The 20,090-nt window shown below is 44.6% G+C and overlaps 1 protein-coding gene across 1 annotated transcript in view; it reads left to right on the forward strand.

The window, feature by feature from the left end:
* LOC126336138 (venom carboxylesterase-6-like) overlaps positions 1-20,090 on the forward strand; it is a 76,011-nt gene that overhangs the window by 42,276 nt on the left and 13,645 nt on the right. Inside the window, exons 5-8 of the mRNA XM_049999629.1 lie at positions 3,224-3,423; positions 10,893-11,058; positions 18,011-18,201; positions 18,814-18,946. Coding sequence (XP_049855586.1) covers positions 3,224-3,423; positions 10,893-11,058; positions 18,011-18,201; positions 18,814-18,946 — 690 coding nt within the window. The remainder of the gene's footprint in view (positions 1-3,223; positions 3,424-10,892; positions 11,059-18,010; positions 18,202-18,813; positions 18,947-20,090) is intronic.

The following is a 20,090-nucleotide window of genomic DNA, read 5'->3' on the forward strand; positions in this document are numbered from 1 at the left end:
AATTTGGGCCTGCAACGGGCTGCGGCTAACTTCAACGTTAATTAACTCGGAAACGGTACAACGTATCGAAACTTTTTCTTAACAATTATTTCTCAGCACAACTTACCCTTCAACATGCTTGCAAGCTTATCAGTTTATGACCGTCCTGTATACCACATATCTTGAGGCGGTGGATTCGTTATTTCAGAACTCGAGTAAGACAGGAGTTATAGAACCAAAACTTTATTTTTGAGTATTGTTTGGAGTGTGAATTTCGTAAAAGGTAGGGGGCACAAAAATAAAAATTAAAAGTGGTGTCTGTCAGTTCTGTTTATTCCGTAAAGACTTATGCTGTTCGGTGTGGCCGAGCGGTTCTAGGCGCTACAGTCTGGAACCGCGTGACCGCTACTGTCGCGGGTTCGAATCCTGTTTCGAGCATGGATGTGTGTGATGTCCTTAGGTTAGTTAGGTTTAAGTAGTTCTAAGTTCTAGGGGACTGATAACCACAGATGTTAAGTCCCATAGTGCTCAGAGCCATTTGAACCATTTCTTAACTTGTGCTGTTATCTTTCGTAGAAAGTTTCCAAGCCGCGCTAATGTCTCTTCAGACCAGAAGCATTTGTGATGTGACATCAAAAAAAGCCCTGTACAAACCTGTTTAAAGACATCAATATAACAAAAACTGGTTTTCAGGATTCGAACACTCAATGAAAATAGTTGCAAATCATATACCATTTGTTCTAACCAATAATTAAGTTTACGAAATCAGTGCTAACGCTGAGAATAGTACGTATAAACACTGATGAACACTTATGTTGCTAAAAAAAGATCTCCATTATTGAGGAAAACTGGATTTTAGTAGCTTGGAAGCAACCACAAAATGTTTTGCCTTCTATGTCACGCTTTCTCACAAGTCCCACATTCACGAGAATTTTCTCATTATAGGTCTAAGGAATGAGCAGTATGCCTGACACAATATGTAACTGCATCCCAAGCCTCATTAGACGCGCCAGTACACAGTGGAATGCTGATTAGTAACGCAAGTCGTTATTTAATACACAATGACGGCCGCGCATGTTTCAAACGCTGCTAATATACAACAATATGCTGTTCCAGTGAGTGGCGTGACGGTACTTCAAAATTAATACCAGTAGATTAAATGGATTATGTTTTCTGTATAAATGCAACTCTCCGTTACAACTCTACTGAAGCTGCACTCTCGCCGGATAATGTGGTACCTCATTTTTACTGCATGTTACAGTACAACACTCCATTGAGAATTTAATACATGCGCGCGGCTCGGCTGTTGGATAAACGAATACATAGTCTAGTTTATATTAATAGCCCATAGATGTCAGTTGTCTTCGGTTTTGCTCATATATTTAAAATGGCTACTCCACAGGAGAAATCATGTTGCGTTCTCGAGTTTGCGAAGTGAAACTCCTTGATTACAGTGCAAAGACGTTTCTGGTTGAGGTGCCAAATTGATCCTCCGAATGGGTGGAACGTTCACAGATGGTATTGACAGTTTCTAGGTACAGGATGTGTATGTAAGGGAAAGAGTCCCAGCCACCCTCGTGTTCCTGAAGAAAATGTTGCACGAATTCCAACTGTTTCGAACGTAGTCCTTCAAAATCAACTCGCCGTGCCAGTAGGGAGGTGCAACTTCCTACAACAACAATTTGGCCTGTTTTGTGGCGGAGCCGTTGGTTATGGAGCCGTCCAAGGTCTGCATCCTGACGGCAAATCCAAAAGTGTGGCATTTTGTAACGAGATTCTTGATGCTATTGACAACGATAACATTTTCGCACAATGCATCGTGTTTATGTACCACCACTGCCACAGAACCTGGAAGAGTTGATGAACCGGATCCGTACTGCCATAACATCAGTGACGAAAGACATGCTTGCCTGAGAACTGAAGGAATTTGAGTATCGATGTGATATTGTTCATGTCGCTGATGGAGGACATATCGAACATCCGGAATAAGGAACTTCAGAGGTTCCTAAATATGTGCGTAAAACTTCATATTCGTACGTTTTAAAATTTAATAAATATATGCATTCGAAATACGTATATTCTTTTTGAAACACCCTGTATAATAGCCAACAAGAAAAGTATATCACTTCCTTCATCATCCACTAACTTTTTAGCACTTTTCCCATTTTTGTGTAATGCTTCTATCATCAATGATAAAAAGGCACCCACCCTCATTGTTCGCTGATAGACGGTAAGTGTTTTTGCCTTTTAACCAACATTTATAAAGGTAATGCATGTCGATACCGATTCGTTGGAACATGCGAGTCGTTCAGGAACAGAACCTAGAGAGTCGGGAATCTCTACGTGGAGCAGCCTCAAGACGTACGGGTTTGTTACTGTGTGTTATTGTTCTGTTGCCTTAAACCTTTCTTCATACGATTTTAGATCGTCTCGTGACTATTTTTTTTACAATTACTTTATGGAATTCAGTAATGGACAGTCATTTCCACAATAAAGTGTGCGTCACAATTCTGTAATGTAACGTGGTCTCGAATCTGTACTCAGTGGGTTTTTGCACGGTGAATAGATAAACTGTCTGAGAGTTGAATGTTTTGTTTCCTAGATTGCAGTTTAAAATGACTGCAAAAAATCTGAAGCGTCACGAGTCAGTGCAAAAAATTGCAATGTTTATCAAAAATGCCGTCTGAGATCCGTTATGCATCTGTTTGGTTAGAACGAGGCAAACTGGGTGCTTCAAGAGGATAACGATGTGAAACATGGTAGCCGTCTCCGTACAGCGTGAAAACAAGGCAATGGGGTGTCCCACGATGGATTGGCCTGCAGTATTTCCGAATGCGAATCCGATCGAAAATTTTTGGTCGTGTATTAAGATGAAGCTTAAAGGAAAGAAAATATATGCTTTGAAGCAACTGTCATATAAAATCAAGACGGTATGGAGATCCTTAACGAAAGAATGTGCCGAAAATCTGGTGAAAAGCACTCCAAAAAGGTACCAACCTATAATCGATAATGGCGGCAATTGAGCTATTAGGTAAATGTGCAATTGGTAATAACATGAATTTTCATGTAAACATATATTTATAATAGTGTCTTTTATTTCATAGAGATATCGGCGCCACTTTCTTGTGGAACTGACTGTATTGTCCACCATACACTAGTCCAAATGTGTGGTGAAATATTCGAACTGTGTCACAGAGGAAAGGCAATAGACTAGTACTTTAGCTGTCACTGCGACTTCCAACAGGACTCTTCCGGTCAGTGACCATAGAGAGTGGTGAGTCAGTCTCTCCTTACGGCGTGACGAGCGTAGCAAGAGAGAAGGCGTTCCGCCTGGGTGAGGTCCTGGGATTCTCCACCAATGACTCCAGGGAGCTGCTGGACTTCCTGAGGACGCAGGATGCGCATGAACTCGTGGCCCACGACGCGGACGTCCAAACAGAAGCTGTGAGTTCTCTGCCTAAGTGGCCGCCTGCTAACACTATACGCAGTGCATGGACCTCAGACAAGTGCTTTAAACTGATTACATTCAGTTAGTTTCAGATTTTTTATAGACATCAATATTTTAGTGGTTTGATAGTATCCACCACTTATACCTAGGCTCAGGTGCTCTTTTCGTCTTTGCATAACGGCTATATTCAAAGTTGTGATAATCTGATTCACAGACTGCAATATTTTTATGATCGTACAGATAATTAGACGCATAGTCCATTAACTTATTTCCTTCCCTGGTAAATATTTTTAAGTTATCCTTACATTTTCTTTGCATAAGGAGCGATCAAAAAGTTTCTGTTCGAATGCCGTGCAGTGCATACTTGGTATGTCAATGAGGGAAAAACGCCGTAAGCACTGAGCCAGTCATCCCACCGACGCACCACTTTGAAGATAACCGTTTGGTTAAACACCATGTCCTGCTGTGTGAAAAAATCCGCGTCTTTCTGCTGTACATCCTCGTCAGAAAGGAATTGTCGACGCTTCAAGGCCTCTTTTAAGAGACCGAAGGCTCGATAATCGCATGGGGAGCGATCAGTGCTACAGGGCGGATGTTTGCGTGTCTTCCACGTGAATGGCTCTGAGCGCTATGGGGCTCAACTTCTGAGGTCATCAGTCCGCTAGAACTTAGAACTACTTAAACCTAGCTAACCTAAGGACATCACACACATCCATGCCCGAGGCAGGATTCGAACCTGCGACCGCAGCGGTCTCGCGATTCCATACTGTAGCGCCTAGAACCGCGTCTTCCACTAAAATTGGCAGTACTTTTGGGTCACGATATTTGCGATTTGGGGACATGAGTTATCATGAAGCAGCAACACTCCTTGTCGCATCGTTCAGCAACGGTAGTTTCCGACAGACGAGCTGCCCTGTACACATTCTTAATTCTCCGGTGAATGTCAACCGGTGTTTATTCTTCGGCATCCGAGAAATGAATAACAGCGCGTTGGTCCTTCTGGATGCATTTGGTAATAACGTCGCCATTGTTCTGCATTTACTGCACGCACCTCGGAAAAATTCGAATGCCACACTAGTACCTTACCTACAAGTTGATGCTTATATACCCACATCGAAGTCATGCTACGTTGCGTACGCGGTGCAGCAACGCCCTCGAATGAAACTTTATGATCGCCCCTTATAGTAGCTCACATGTCATACATTATCTGTCCGCTTTTAAATACCGATCTGTGGCAAGGTAATAAAAGCTGTCTGAAACAGTACTCCGATCACTTCGCTATCATAGTATGATGTAATGATGGAATAACCACCTACTTGGTTTGGCCATAACAAAAACTTAAAACAGCTATTGGATACAGCTGTATAGGCGTGTGAAGAATGGGATAACAAGTCGCGAGATTTCCGATCGTTTGCTCTATAAGAGGATAAGTCTCTTTTGATTTTTGTGTGTTTCTTCTTCTTACTTGAAATGAAAGGATAAATCCTTTGTTTATTATTCTGTATTGTTGTGACGACGGCCCTTCGTTACTTCCTTGTTTAATGTCACAGCATAGTTTCCCGTCTCCCAAAGGACTCATGAAAATGCAAAACTACAAGTAGTACAAAAGTTCCCTTTTGACATGACAATTCTGCCTCACTACTTTCGTTCTGCATGATAACAGCAGTTACTGAAAGAGCAAAATCGAACTGAGAATACGTTGCAGCTTTACATCTCTGATGATTTCTGTTTTATTGGCGTTATTAGGCCGAGTTCTGAGACATGCTTCCGTGCTTCATGTTTCGTGTCCTAACGCTGGAGACTTTCACAGAACTATTAAGCCATAGCTGATTTTCAAACGTACACAAGCTCAGCAAGCTGTACAGTTTATAGGTAACGACGCAAATGTGACGTCATCTGACCGCTGTCAAAAATCGTAGAGTCGCGCCGTCGAGTGTTACGGAATTGATGCCGTCATCACATGCGACGAGTTAGCTACCGTTGACGTGACGCTTTACGATTTTTGCGACGTCAGTTCTTGCTCTTCCACGTTGAGCAGACATTTCGTTACGTGAAACACGTTATTTCGGCTACGTGCCACCTGACATAGAACCAGTGGGAAACAAAAATGCTCTCTATGTCACAAGCAGAATTTGTGAGACACAATATTGTAATTGTCGCGTTCAGATGACGCTCTTATTTGTTGTGTTTTATGTTATAACTTACACCCTATGAATATATGTTGTTTCTAAGCAACAGCACATTGAACCTCTGGAGAAGATTCTCCAATAGTGTTATTGACACGATTTATTGTAATAAAATGACCAGAAACGTCATACTGGTGGTTAAAAAACTTTCGAATTTAGATAGTTTCGTATTATAATTCGCATATTCGGAAAGTGCACCATTTTAAGCCAACGTGACATTGGAGACTCGTCAAAAATGTGTCATTCTTGGTAGACTTTGTTATAATGCATCACCATCAGTGGTCTGCCAAAAGACAGGTTTTCACATGGTAGTTCTCCAGGCTGTCCGGTCTCTTGCCATCCTCTTCAGGTCTGCATAATTTCCTCTTTCCTTTATGTCGCCTTTCATCTTTTATCTCCTTCTTCCTCTCAGTCTTCTCCCACAAGCCAATCCATCCAAAGCGTCTGCTAGCAAACACTCCTATCTCAATGAATGTCCCAACCAGTTCTTTTTACTTTCTCTTACAACCTTCAACAGACATCTTCTCTCACCAACACTTTCCAATACTGAAATGAGATTTTCACTCTGCAGCGGAGTGTGTGCTGATATGAAACATCCTGGCAGATTAAAACTGTGTGCCGGAACGAGACTCGAACTCGGAACCTTTGCCTCTCGCTGGCAAGTGCTCTATGCTCTACCATCTGAGCTACCCAAGCACGCCGCCCCCCCCCCCCCCCCCCCCCCCGGTCCTAACTTTACAGAAGCTCTCCTGCGAACCTTGCAGAACTAGCACTCCTGAAAGAAAGGATATGCGGAGGTTTCACTTTCCAATACTCTTTCATTACCCACTATTTCCATTTAGCTTATTATTCGATTCTCTTCCACATCCACATCTCAAAAGCTTCTAACCTTTTTTCATCCTCTCGTCTCACCGTCCATGTTCCTGCCCCATATAGTGCCACACTCCAGACACAACATTTGCCAAGCCTTTTCCTTAGACCTTTATATCATTTGCCACATAAGAGTCTCCTCTTTCTGTTGAATGCCTCCTTCGCTATGGCAGTTCGAGTTTTCACCTCCTGATTATATCTCAAGTCTTCAGTTATTGTGCTTCCAAGATATTTAAATTCACTTACTTGGCTAATTTTAGATTGTCCTATCTTAATATTGGACAGTCTCCGTCTTGTACTGATGACCATACTCCTTGTTTTTGCTGTGTTTATTTGCACCCCATATTCCACACAAGCTTCATTCAGATCTTTCAGCACATTATTTACTGTCCACTCACTTTCTGCCACTAATACAATGTCATCAGGAAATCTTATACATTCTATTCTCTTTCCACGAATACATATTCCTCTTTTCCGTTCTAAGACTTTCGCAATAATCTCTTCAAGGTATGCGTTAAACAACAGTGTGGAAAGGCAACAACCTTGTATAACACCTCTTCCATGCTGCTTCCCTCTGACATTTCATTTTCTGTCCCTACCCTTAATTTCTGGTGTAAATATAGATACTGTATCAGTCGTCTCCAATCTACTCCTTTCTTCTTCAAAATATCCATCAGCTTGTTCCACTTAACTTTGTCAAAAGCCTTTTCTAAATCCATAAAAACAGCAAAGATTTCTCTACCTTTCCGCATATATCTTTCCCCTGTAGTTCTTAACAGGCAAATAGCGTCTCTTGTTCCTTTTCCTCTTCTAAATTCGAACTGCTCCTCTGCAATCGCTCTATCCAGCTTGCCATATAGCCTTCTATTCAACTCTCAGCAAGACATTAGCTGCAGGAGAAATTAAACTGATGGTCCTATGCTCTTCACATTTTTTAGTGTTTCTCTTTTTCTCTGTTTGTATCTTAACAGTTGCAAGGAAGTCCTCAGGTCATTCCCCTTTGTCATATATCTCGTTAAAGAGGTAGACTATTTCTTCTCTTGCCTTGTTTCCCAGACTCTTCAACAGTTCTGCTGGCAAATCATCAATTCCACATGCCTTCAAATGGTTCAAATGGCTCTGAGCACTATGGGGCTAAACCTCTTGTGGCATTAGTCCCCTATAACTTAGAACTACTTGAACCTAACTAACCTAAGGACATCACACACATCCATGCCCGAGGCAGGATTCGAACCTGCGACCGTAGCGGTCGCGCCGTTCCGGACTGAAGCGCCTAGAACCGCTCGGCCACAGTGTCCGGCCCTAGTACTATCGACATGCCTTCCTATTCCTCATCTCCTTCAGCGCCTTGTCATAATTAAATGTTAGTTAATAAAAAATCGGTGACTGAAGTCTTGAGAAGATCGTAACATAAAATACATGGTCGACCTTTGCATAACTTCAGCGTAGCGTAGATAGCAGGTTTGCCACGTTACGAAACAGTGGGTAGGGGGTTGGCGTCCCTCTGTACCAGTACTTTCTTTTTCACCTTCTAAAAGGTTGTGCCGCTTTCTTATTAAGTTAATAGACACAATGTCCTTAATATTTTAAGTTGCGTAAATGTAAGTGCACTCTCTGTCAGGAGTCCGTTTTCCTGATCTTGTCAACATTTATAAACTGGTGTCCTTACTGACTGGATATGTATCTTTCGTTTTTCGTCTTATTACATGTTCATGGACATTGAAAGTTTTATTTATGCGTTCTACAAACAGAACAACTTGACTAGCATACGGAAAAGGGAGGAAATGTAAGTTTTAATAGAGCTAATGCAAATATTTTGAACGCGTCCGTTTTCGTTAACCGAACTGTGTGGTTTGCAAGCCAAATAAAGCCTCTAACTGCCGCTTCAGAGCGCTGGGTACGAAAGATCAGCTCGTCCCATGTGCCAACGGCGCCATCTCTCGTGACGTTGGATTTGCCGTCCGCGTTCACGTCGACTTGAGCTGCCTCGTTCGGTGTAACGACAGCTTTGTATTGCAGAAGTGTTGCCGCTGTTACTTTTCTTTGGCACTAGGTTCCACAACTTGCCTAACATCTGCATTCCTCTTCTATTATTAAAGTTGTTTCTGTATTTTTAATTTCTGTGGCCTGTCTGTAAATTCTAAAGTACTAGTGATTGGATCCTGATATAACAACAGTATCGGACAATCTAATGTAGTGCTTTCGCGGTCCCAGAGATTAATCTGCTGCCGCCTCGCGGTTTATCTGGGTTGTCTAGAAAATTGCTTGGTTATATGTAAACGGAGTCGCTGAGCTTGCCTAAGTTTGAAAATCAACTTTAGAGCTTCTAGGAATATCTCTAGTTTTTAGAGGGGAGATATCAGGAACATAAATATGCCTTAGACCAATGCCTAATGTCCATAACATATAAATTACCGACGATACAAATTCGAATTATTTGACTGCTCTTCTCTAATCACTCACCTCTAAGACCGATAAACTCACTTTTACCCTCCTTTCGACGCTATGATTTACTGTCAACACTAATTAATCAAATGAGTTAACACTCTGCGCATCTGGGTATCGCAGGAGACATAGTCAATGTTTAGGGATACAACACGAAAGATAAACAAGAAAGGCTGCTAAACACGGGCTCCAAATTGCGTACTGTAAGAGCTATGAACACATCTTGACCTTCGATACGGTGAAACAAAGCTCTTCTACTGCAAGCTCTATGCTTTCCACATTCTGGGAGGACGTAGTATGGATCGAAACAATACAACATTGTCTAGTAAACATGGCCTCTAAAACAGATATCTTAAGAGCTATGAGCACTTGTTCAGTATAAGAGATGTCTTTCATGTAGCGAAGACGAACAAATGCTCACACCTCTTAAGATATACACTTCAGAGTCCACGCTTATCAGAGACTTTTGCTTCCAGTGATCGTTCCTGTTACATCCGTGAATACTGACTGTTCCTCCCGGGCCACCCTGTAGTTTTCTATGCAGACCATTGCACAGGCTTTACGCTGCCGTCAGATAACGTACGATATAATGTCCTACGAATACGATCAGCATGTGCAGCACAAAAATCGAGAAAAATCAGCGAAGCGCAAAGAGCACGATTCGACTACGTTGTTCCGAAAACTGTTATCAATTCCCCCACAACACTCACATGAAATCAAATGAATCCTGGTGTAATATCCCGTTTAAAATTTTTCCATCTTCTTCTGCTCAACTTTTTTAAATCTTGTTTGCAATACAACATTATGTTCTAGAAATCCCGTTCCAGATAATTCACTCTCCATCATGCATAAAGAAATTGTACCAATAATTTTTTTATCTTCAGAAACACGTCAATATCAGAGATAAGAACATCCCTTTGGATTCTTCCGTTCTCTGTGACAATATTTGATACCTTAAAATGTCTTTGATTGAAGAAAGTTTCCTTCTCCAGCACCAATCAACTTGTGACATATTCCGCACTTCGGGCACTTGTACGTTATTTGTATTTTAGGCAACAGAGTTCTTCGATTTATTGTCTCAGATACTCTGATAGTTTAGATACCCCTTATCCTCCTCTTTATTCGCCTTTGTTTCATTTATTCCTATATTCTGCCTACACATGTAGTCCTACCAAAGAGTTTTACGCCATTTTGCTTTCTTTCACTAGATGCGCTATTTTAGATAATGTAGACCACTTGTTTCTCCTCATCTCTTTTACTACTATAAGTAAGACTTCCAACATCTTATTTCAACTTGAGGAATCAATCCTGGCTTTAGTTTTCTCTGCTTTATATTACGTAGAGAAAGAGGTCAGAATTGCCGGGCTGCTGCCACATTTGACTTCAGCTGCCCGTTTCTTAACTGTTGAAAACGGAAGGACAAACTGACCACTAACCTCCATTTACTTTGTACATATTTGTGTCCGCGATATAAATCTAAAACAATGGAATTTGTGAAGGCACAGCATTACACACTGTTTACACACACACACACACACACACACACACACACACACACACACACGACCACATCGGCTACAAAAACTTAAATGAACAAATCTATTGCGAAATTCAAGTTGACAACAGTTTTAGTTCTACAAATATAACAGAACTTTAATTATATCTGTACTACTATCTCTGAGCCGCGAGCGAAGTTTTCAGCTTGCCCTCGAAAATCAATTCTACTAGCTCCATAGTATTTTTTAATAAGTTTAGTACAGCAGAACAGATACCTGTGCAATTATGGTTGGATATGGACGGCCGTGTCATCAGTCACCTCAGTCATAGACAGCAAGGGAGTGACGAGTAACTCACTAAGTACTGTGTGTACTATTTGTGAAACATATGTGTAGACGTAATTTGATACATCTGCTGATACCTGAGTTCGCTTTTTAGCGTTATTCATGTCATGTGTTGGTCCACAGGAGAGGCTGTCCATGAATCCGATGGTGTTCCTGCCAGTGGTTGAGCCCAACTTGGAAGGTGCTTTCATGACAGACAGGCCTGCCAACAACCTCAGGGCAGGTCGCTTCAACAAGGTGCCGGTGCTGGAGGGAGCAACGTCTGGAGAGGGAACCGTCTTATTAGGCCGTAAGCTGTTTACTTAAGTACTTGTGTCGCGCCTCAGTGTACGGGTTGTTTTTAATTCTGTAAATTACACTGCTGGCCATTAAAATTGCTACACCACGAAGATGACGTGCTAAAAACGCGAAATTTAACCGACAGGAAGAAGATGCTGTCATATGCAAATGATTACCTTTTCAGAGCATTCACACAAGGTTGGCGCCGGTGGCGACACCTACAACGTGCTGACATGAGCAAAGTTTCCAACCGATTTCTCATACACGAACAGCAGTTGACCGGCGTTGCCTGGTGAAACGTTGTTGTGATGCCTCGTGTAAGGAGGAGAAATGCGTACTATCACGTTTCTGACTTTGATATACGTCGGATTGTAGTCTATCGCGACTGCGGTTTATAGTATCGCGACATTGCTGCTCGCGTTGTTCGAGATCCAATGACTGTTAGCAGAATATGGGCTCGGTGGGTTCAGAGGGGTAAGACGGAACGCCGTGCTGGATCCCAACAGCCTCGTATCACTAGTGGTCGAGATGACGGACATCTTATCCGCAAGGCTCCAACGGATCGTGCAGCCACGTCTCGTTCCCTGAGTCAACAGATGGGGACGTTTGCAAGACAACAACCATCTGCACCAACAGTTCGACGAAGTTTGCAGCAGCGTGGACTATCAGCTCGGAGACCATGGCTGCGGTTACCCTTGACGCTGCATCACAGACAGGAGCGCCTGCGATGGTGTAATGAACGACGAACCTGGGTGCACGAATGTCAAAACGTCATTTTTTCGCATGAATCCAGGTTCTGTTTACAGCATCATGAAGATCGCATCCGCGTTTGGCGACATCGCGGTGAACGCACATTGGAAGCGTGTATTCGTCATCGCCATACAGGCGTACATCCGTCGTGACGGTATGGGATGCCATTGGTTACACGTCTCGGTCACTTCTTGTTCGCATTGACGGCACTTTGAACAGTGGACGTTACATGACAGATGTGTTGTGACCCGTGGCTCTACCCTTCATTCGAACCCCACGAAACCCTACATTTCAGCAGGATAATGCACGACTGCATGTTGCAGGTCCTGTACGGACCTTTCTGGATAGAGAAAATGTTCGCCTGCTGCCCTGGATAGCACTTTTTCCCGATCTCTCACCAATTGAAAACGTCTTCTCAATGGTGGCCGAACAACTGGTTCGCCACAATACGCCAGTCAGTACTCTTGATGAACTGTGGTATCGTGTTGAAGCTGCATGGGCAGCTGTACCTGTACACACCATCGGGGCTCTGTTTGAGTCAATTCCCAGGCGTATGAAGGCCGTTATTACGGCCAGTGGTGGTTTTTCTGGGTTCTGATTTCTCAGGATCTATGCACCCAAATTCCGTGAAAATGTACTCACATGTCAAAAATATGACTCTGAGCACTATGGGACTTCACATCTGTGGTCATCAGTCCCCTAGAACTTAGAACTACTTAAACCTAACTAACCTGCGACCGTAGCAGTCACGCGGTTCCGGACTGAGCGCCTTAACCGCGAGACCACCGCGGCCGGCCTCACATGTCAGTTCTAGTATAATATATTTGTCCAATGAATACCCGTTTATCATCTGCATTTCTTCTTGGTGTAGCAATTTTTGTGGCCAGTAGTGTAATATGATTCTATCCAGTAAGGACTAGTAGATTCTGCTAGAGGCAACTCTCCTCCTGGTGCCTTCAGCACTGCGGCCTTCTTCTACGAAATTCCACCATATGCAATAAACTGTACTACATACTACGCTTTTGTCGATACTTAAGTCTTTGATTTTCTCAAAGACTGTTTCTGAGTTCTATTACTACCTCGATTACTCATCTGTTAGTAGAAATGCATTCAAACATCATGAGATTCCTGCAGGAAGAGTGAGAATTAGATTGTTTTCATCTTCCCCTTGTTTCACTGAGGCATCTTTAGAATCACGGATAGTGCTTTCATGACTTGCGTTTCCCTTTTCTCCCAGAACCTCTTTTATCATCTTCTCTCTCTTCTATTTTTCTACTGAGATCTGCTGTATCCTCGTCTCATGACTGCTCCGCCGGTGATTCTCTGTTCCTATAACTTTCTCTGTCGTTGATCTCTGGCACATTGTTCTCTATAAACTTGTTTTTCTGTCTTTCCTCGCTTCTGATTGCTCGGGATAGATAACACGTTCAGAGCTACTTCACAAAACTTTGTCCCTTACCACCTCCATCATATGCGGTTGTCGCTTCTCTGCCGCGAAGTCAATGTCACCGCCTACTACTGCCGTATCCTCGAGGTATTTCCGTACTAGCAGGTTTAGGCTGTATTTCAGTGATGCTATGACCGATGTTTTCGAATAATGCGGCCGCTGGAAACATTCGATAGTTAACCTACATTCACCGATACCGAACAGCCTTGACCATATTCGAATTCAGTTTTATTCCTCCTTGGAAATTTAGTGTCTTAGTCAGATGTACGTTTCTAGTGTCACTGAAATTTCCCGCACTCTCTATTTCCGGTTTCAAGTAATTCTGTTTCTTAAATTATGTGTGGCCAACTTCACCGCGAGTAGTCTCCACCATTTCATCCTGCAGCCACTATGAATCAAGACACAAAGGAGTTAGAGACATAAGCTTCTTGTGGGCATTGATTTATATTAAAGAGGCAATTTGCGTCAGAATACGATTCGAACCCTGGTCTTCTGCTCACTAAGCATATGTGCTTACCACTACGACTTCTGGGCACAGTGGTTGTCACACCTACACAGACTACCCGAGCATGCCGCCAGTCAGACGCAAATTCTCAACTTAAACTGCACATTACTGATGTAGTGCCCTAGTTCTTTAGCTTCATTACTCGCAGTATCTCGCGACGATTCCTTTAAGAGTTAGAGCTTGGGGTGCATCTGCACTGAAGAGATCATTGGCCGTCATCACTGTAATTATATATGTGATGTACACTCCTGGAAATTGAAATAAGAACACCGTGAATTCATTGTCCCAGTAAGGGGAAACTTTATTGACACATTCATGGGGTCGGATGCATCACATGATCACACTGACAGAACCACAGGCACATAGACACAGGCAACAGAGCATGCACAATGTCGGCACTAGTACAGTGTATATCCACCTTTCGCAGCAATGCAGGCTGCTATTCTCCCATGGAGACGATCGTAGAGATGCTGGATGTAGTCCTGTGGAACGGCTTGCCATGCCATTTCCACCTGGCGCCTCAGTTGGACCAGCGTTCGTGCTGGATGTGCAGACCGCGTGAGACGACGCTTCATCCAGTCCCAAACATGCTCAGTGGGGGACAGATCCGGAGATCTTGCTGGCCAGGGTAGTTGACTTACACCTTCTAGAGCACGTTGGGTGGCACGGGATACAAGCAGACGTGCATTGTCCTGTTGGAACAGCAAGTTCCCTTGCCGATCTAGGAATGGTAGAACGATGGGTTCGATGACGATTTGGATGTACCGTGCACTATTCAGTGTCCCCTCGACGATCACCAGAGGTGTACGGCCAGTGTAGGAGATCGTTCCCCACACCATGATGCTGGGTGTTGGCCCTGTGTGCCTCGGTCGTATGCAGTCCTGATTGTGGCGCTCACCTGCACGGCGCCAAACACGCATACGACCATCATTGGCACCAAGGCAGAAGCGACTCTCATCGCTGAAGACGACACGTCTCCATTCGTCCCTCCATTCACGCCTGTCGCGACACCACTGGAGGCGGGCTGCACGATGTTGGGGCGTGAGCGGAAGACGGCCTAACGGTGTGCGGGACCGTAGCCCAGCTTCATGGAGACGGTTGCGAATGATCCTCGCCGATACCCCAGGAGCAACAGTGTCCCTAATTTGCTGGAAAGTGGCGGTGTGGTCCCCTACGGCACTGCGTAGGATCCTACGGTCTTGGCGTGCATCCGTGCGTCGCTGCGGTCCGGTCCCAGGTCGACGGGCACGTGCACCTTCCGCCGACCACTGGCGACAACATCGATGTACTGTGGAGACCTCACGCCCCACGTGTTGAGCAATTCGGCGGTACGTCCACCCGGCCTCCCGCATGCCCACTATACGCCCTCGCTCAAAGTCCGTCAACTGCACATACGGTTCACGTCCACGCTGTCGCGGCATGCTACCAGTGTTAAAGACTGCGATGGAGCTCCGTATGCCACGGCAAACTGGCTGACACTGACGGCGGCGGTGCACAAATGCTGCGCAGCTAGCGCCATTCGACGGCCAACACCGCGGTTCCTGGTGTGTCCGCTGTGCCGTGCATGTGATCATTGCTTGTACAGCCCTGTCGCAGTGTCCGGAGCAAGTATGGTGGGTCTGACACACCGGTGTCAATGTGTTCTTTTTTCCATTTCCAGGAGTGTATGTTCTTTCGGACATATCCACATATATAATTACGGCATTGATGACCAATGATCACTTCAGTGCAGGTGTACACCAAGCTTGATCGCTTACGGAAACTGGCGACGTGCTTGGAGTTATGGGGCTAATGAGGAGGGGCACCACATCGGTGGTGTGTGATTTACGTTGAGAATATGTGTCTGACGGGATGAATGCTAGGATAGTCGGTGCGACTGTCCTGACTACTGTATCCGGATCGGGTACGGGCAGCGCATCTGCTTAGTAAGCAGGAGACCCGGGTTTGAATCCCAGTGTCGCATATCACGGGTGACCAAAAAGTCAGTATAGATTTAAAACTTAATAGACCACAGAATAATGTAGATAGGTAAAAATTGACACACAGGCTTGGAATGACAAGGGGTTTTATTAGAACCAAAAAAAAAAAGCTCACAAAATGTCCGACAGATGGCGCTGGACAGCAAAACGTCAGAGATTGCGGATGACAATCGTGTATAAAAGAAGCTGTAATGAGAGAGAGAATCAGATGCGCCAGCAGTCGCAGCATGTTGACGTTACCTGAAAAGGTGGTTTTAGTGAAGCTGTAGTAGCAGAACGGGGAATGTGCTAGTTCAGCGTTACGATCCTATCGTAAGCTTCAAGGTCCGTTGACAAATGCAGCTGTGGCGAGGATGATTTCGAAGTTCGAAGCCACGGGTTGTGTAGACGATAGACCCCGTCGTGGCCGACCGAGCACAAGGCGTAATGCTGCTGAGACAGTTCAGGAAGAAATGGAGACTGTAGCGGGTTCGTCTATGCACGGGGAAGTCAGCGCTCGTGCAGTTGCACGTCGCACCGGCATTCCATACTCTACTGTTTGGTTGGCACTGAGGCGTGCCCTCCGATGCTATCCGTACAAAATCCATCGGCATCATAAACTGTTACCTGGCGATTTGGTGAAGTGGAAGGTATCTGCGGTGTGGGTGTTTCAAAAGATGGCGGAAGATGACGATTGGTTGGGTAACGTGTTGTGGACCGACGAAGCTCATTTCACGCTCCGAGGGTCTGTCAACGCCCGCAACTGCGGAATTTGGGCTACCGAAAATCCTAGAACTGTCGTGGAAACTCTATTGCACGACGAGAAAGTCACGGTATGGCTTGGATTTACCACATCTACAGTTATCGGGCCGTTTTTCTTAGAGGAAATGCGTGATTCTGGTTTTCTAACTGCTACCGTGACGGGTGAGAGGTACGCCGATGTGTTACAGAATCGCATCATATTAAGCCTGGCTGATAAACACCTGCTGGAACGTATGATGTTTATGCAGGATGGCGCTCCACCCCATATTGCTAGAGGCATGAAAGATCTCTTGCGCGCGTCGTTTGGTGATGATCGTGTGCTCAGCCGTCACTTTCGTCCTGCTTGGCCTCCCAGGTCCCCAGACCTCACTCCATGCGATTATTGGCTTTGGGGTTACCTGAAGTCGCAAGTGTATCGTGATCGACCGACATCTCTAAGGATGCTGAAAGACAACATCCGACGCCAATGCCTCACCATAACTCCCAACATGCTTTCAGTGCTGTTCACAACATTATTCCTCGACTACAGCTATTCTTGAGGAATGATGGAGGACATATTGAGCATTTCCTGTATAGAACATCATCTTTGCTTTGTCTTACTTTGTTATGCTAATTATTGCTATTCTGATCAGATGAAGCGCCATCTGTCGGACATTTTTTTGAACTTTTATATTTTTTTGCTTCTAGTAAATCCCTATGTCATTCCAAGCATGCGTGTCAATTTGTACCTCTCTATCTCCATTATTCCGTGATTTAATCAGTTTTCAAATTTATACTGACTTTTTGATCACCCGGTAGTTTCATCTTGCCCCATTGATGAAGCCCGTAGCTCGCGGTCTTGCGGTACCCTTCTCACTTCCCGCACGGGGTCCGGGGTGTTCTGGAAAACTACTGCCGACACACGACTGGGATATGTTTCATTAGATTCGCCAGATGAATAACAACAAAATAAATGGAAATCGTGCTTTACTTTCACTCCCTACAGTTTTACAATGGCTTCATATTAGTAGCGAAGACGGTAAACTTCAGGCAAAATCTTTTATTAGCCGTAACACCGTAACTAAACATTTGCGGACCTATGTTTATATTAACTTTTTTGTTTACTTTTACTTGCAGAATAACATATTAAATGGCTCTGAGCATGATCGGACTTAATTTCTAAGGTCATCAGTCCCCTGGAACTTAGAACTACTTCAACCTAACTAACCTAAGGACATCACACACATCCATACCCAAGGCAGGATTCGAACCTGCGACCGTAGCGGTCGCGTGGCTCCAGACTATAGCGGCTAGAGACATATTAGAATATTTGTATATCTTCGTCAATCACCCTGCATATAGCCATTTTTAAGACTGGTGGGGATTTTAAATCGAACATTGGACACCCTTATGTTAATTTTTAGTATAAGATGCACCTGAATTTTGGAGAGCTTTTTTTTTGAAAAAAAAGTGCGTCTTAGTCTCCGTAAAGTATGGGGAATGTATTTATCCAAATACGTTGCCACACGGATGCGGATCTGCATGGTGACCGTTTTGGCAGCTCCGCTGGAGCCTGCGTACCTGGAGGACGCGGCCCTGCTGCAGCAGCTGAGCGACCACTTCGTGGAGGCCGTGTCCACCCTGGTTCACCGGCCCACGGCAGCGGAGCGCGAGCAGGCCGCGCTGCAGCTGCGGGACTTCTACTTCGGCCACGAGAACATCACGCTGGACGACGCCCAGGCACTCGTCGACGTGAGTTACTAACCTCCTATCCCTCGTAACACTGCCAGCGATAACTGGTAACGACGATCAACGTGTTAAATTACACCTAACAGACTATGTTTGACTCCTAACTATCCGAATGCGGGAACATTGCCTTAATCATAGCCCATATCATTTGGTTTCAACGCATATTCCTTTCAAATCATGTCCCATATGAAAGCAACGACGTTGGTGTGATGTTCTGTACAGCTAGAGCTTTCACTGTTATCATGAATAGCCCATATCGTCAGATAACAGCTTGCTGTCAACGATACACTACATACGTGTTTTCTAGCGATCGCGCCACGATTGTCCCTGAGACATCACTACAGTGGCGACCAAATAGTCCAGATATTTATACACACACTATAATTCTACTGACTTATACGTCTGTGCTTAAATTTTAGTGTAATTTTCATTGGATTAAGGAACATTCAGCATCGTCGCTGGGAAGGAAACTATTTTGAGGAATATTCTTCTGTCGTCAGAGTATATCGATATTCAAGTGCATTGAAACATTCAGAACCACTCCTATTGATTTATACATAGCAGAATTTTTCTCATTTTTTTATATGTAACATTAGCAAGAAACTCTTTCCACAGATGACAAGTGACATATTCTTTGTGGAACCAGCGGACTCAGCCGTGCGGATCATCGCCAACCATTCCGACGCTGGACCTCTGTATTATTACCAGTTTGACTATCGGGGTCCAGAATTAGGGAACTCAACATATGGTAAGTAATTGCAATTTGTGTTCCTAATGGTCGATATCAGTCAGAAAGCCGTGAGAAACTACACTGCCTGTCATTTAAATTGCGACATCGACAAGGATGCTAAAGAATATGATTTTACTTTTGTTTGAGTACATTATGGGAGGAAAAACACACGATTAATTTGTAAGACATTTAGACGTATATAAAGTGACACAGAACTTTCAGCCCTGGCAGAAACAATGCCTCATACCCGGATGAGCATCGAGTCCAGCTGATACTTAATGACAGAGACGGCTATGACGCGCCACGCTGCTCCAGGTCTATGCCAGACTTCATCAATAGCATTGGCTGGTGAGCAGTGGCGTTCTGCTCTCTCGGCAAGCAGATGTTTTCAGTTGATGGGGTATCTGAAGAACATCTTAGCTGAGGCACACTCCAACACTGTCTGTCGAGATAAGTCACGACAACACGAGCAACGTGAGGCATTGTGCTATCTTATTGAGAGATGACGTCACAGAGCCCTCGGAGATAGGGCACACTGGCCTTAACATCCCATGAATTTAACGCCTTCTGTCCAAATTACGAGCTATGCAAACCAGAGGTGACCGTGTTGTGTAACGAGTGGCACCCTATTCCAACAAACCGGATTCTAGGTCTGTGTGCTGTGACGAATGTAATCTGACCACGATCGTTCTTCTCGGTGCCTCCACATACGGATAAGTTCATCGTGATAGAGTACGCAGAACCGGGATCCGTCTGAAAAGACGATGTCGTACTGCTTCTGTGTCCATTGCTCATGTTCGGTGCACCGCTGTTGGCACGGCTCTGTCTACTGCCGAGTCAAGATGTAGGGTAAAGTAAAGCCTGTGGCGCAGTCCTGTGACCGGGATATCAGCGTAACTGCAGGCAGAGTGTAGCACATATGCCGCGACACTAGAAGGGGGGGAGGGGGTTACGCCACCTTTTGCCCCAGAAAGATCATCTATATTCGTTTTGACAGGAGGGTGGGTGGAACTGGGGCCGCTCTGAGGTGACTAAAGCGACACAACATCTCCCCTCCCCCCCCCCCCCCCCCTACTCAGGATTGAACCAGTGATCTCCAAGGCTGGAGTCTAGTGCTCACCTGCTACAGCGCGAAAGCCACTACTGTACCAAGAGTAGTCGC

Source organism: Schistocerca gregaria, chromosome 2, assembly GCF_023897955.1.
Source record: "Schistocerca gregaria isolate iqSchGreg1 chromosome 2, iqSchGreg1.2, whole genome shotgun sequence".
Taxonomy (NCBI): domain Eukaryota; kingdom Metazoa; phylum Arthropoda; class Insecta; order Orthoptera; family Acrididae; genus Schistocerca; species Schistocerca gregaria.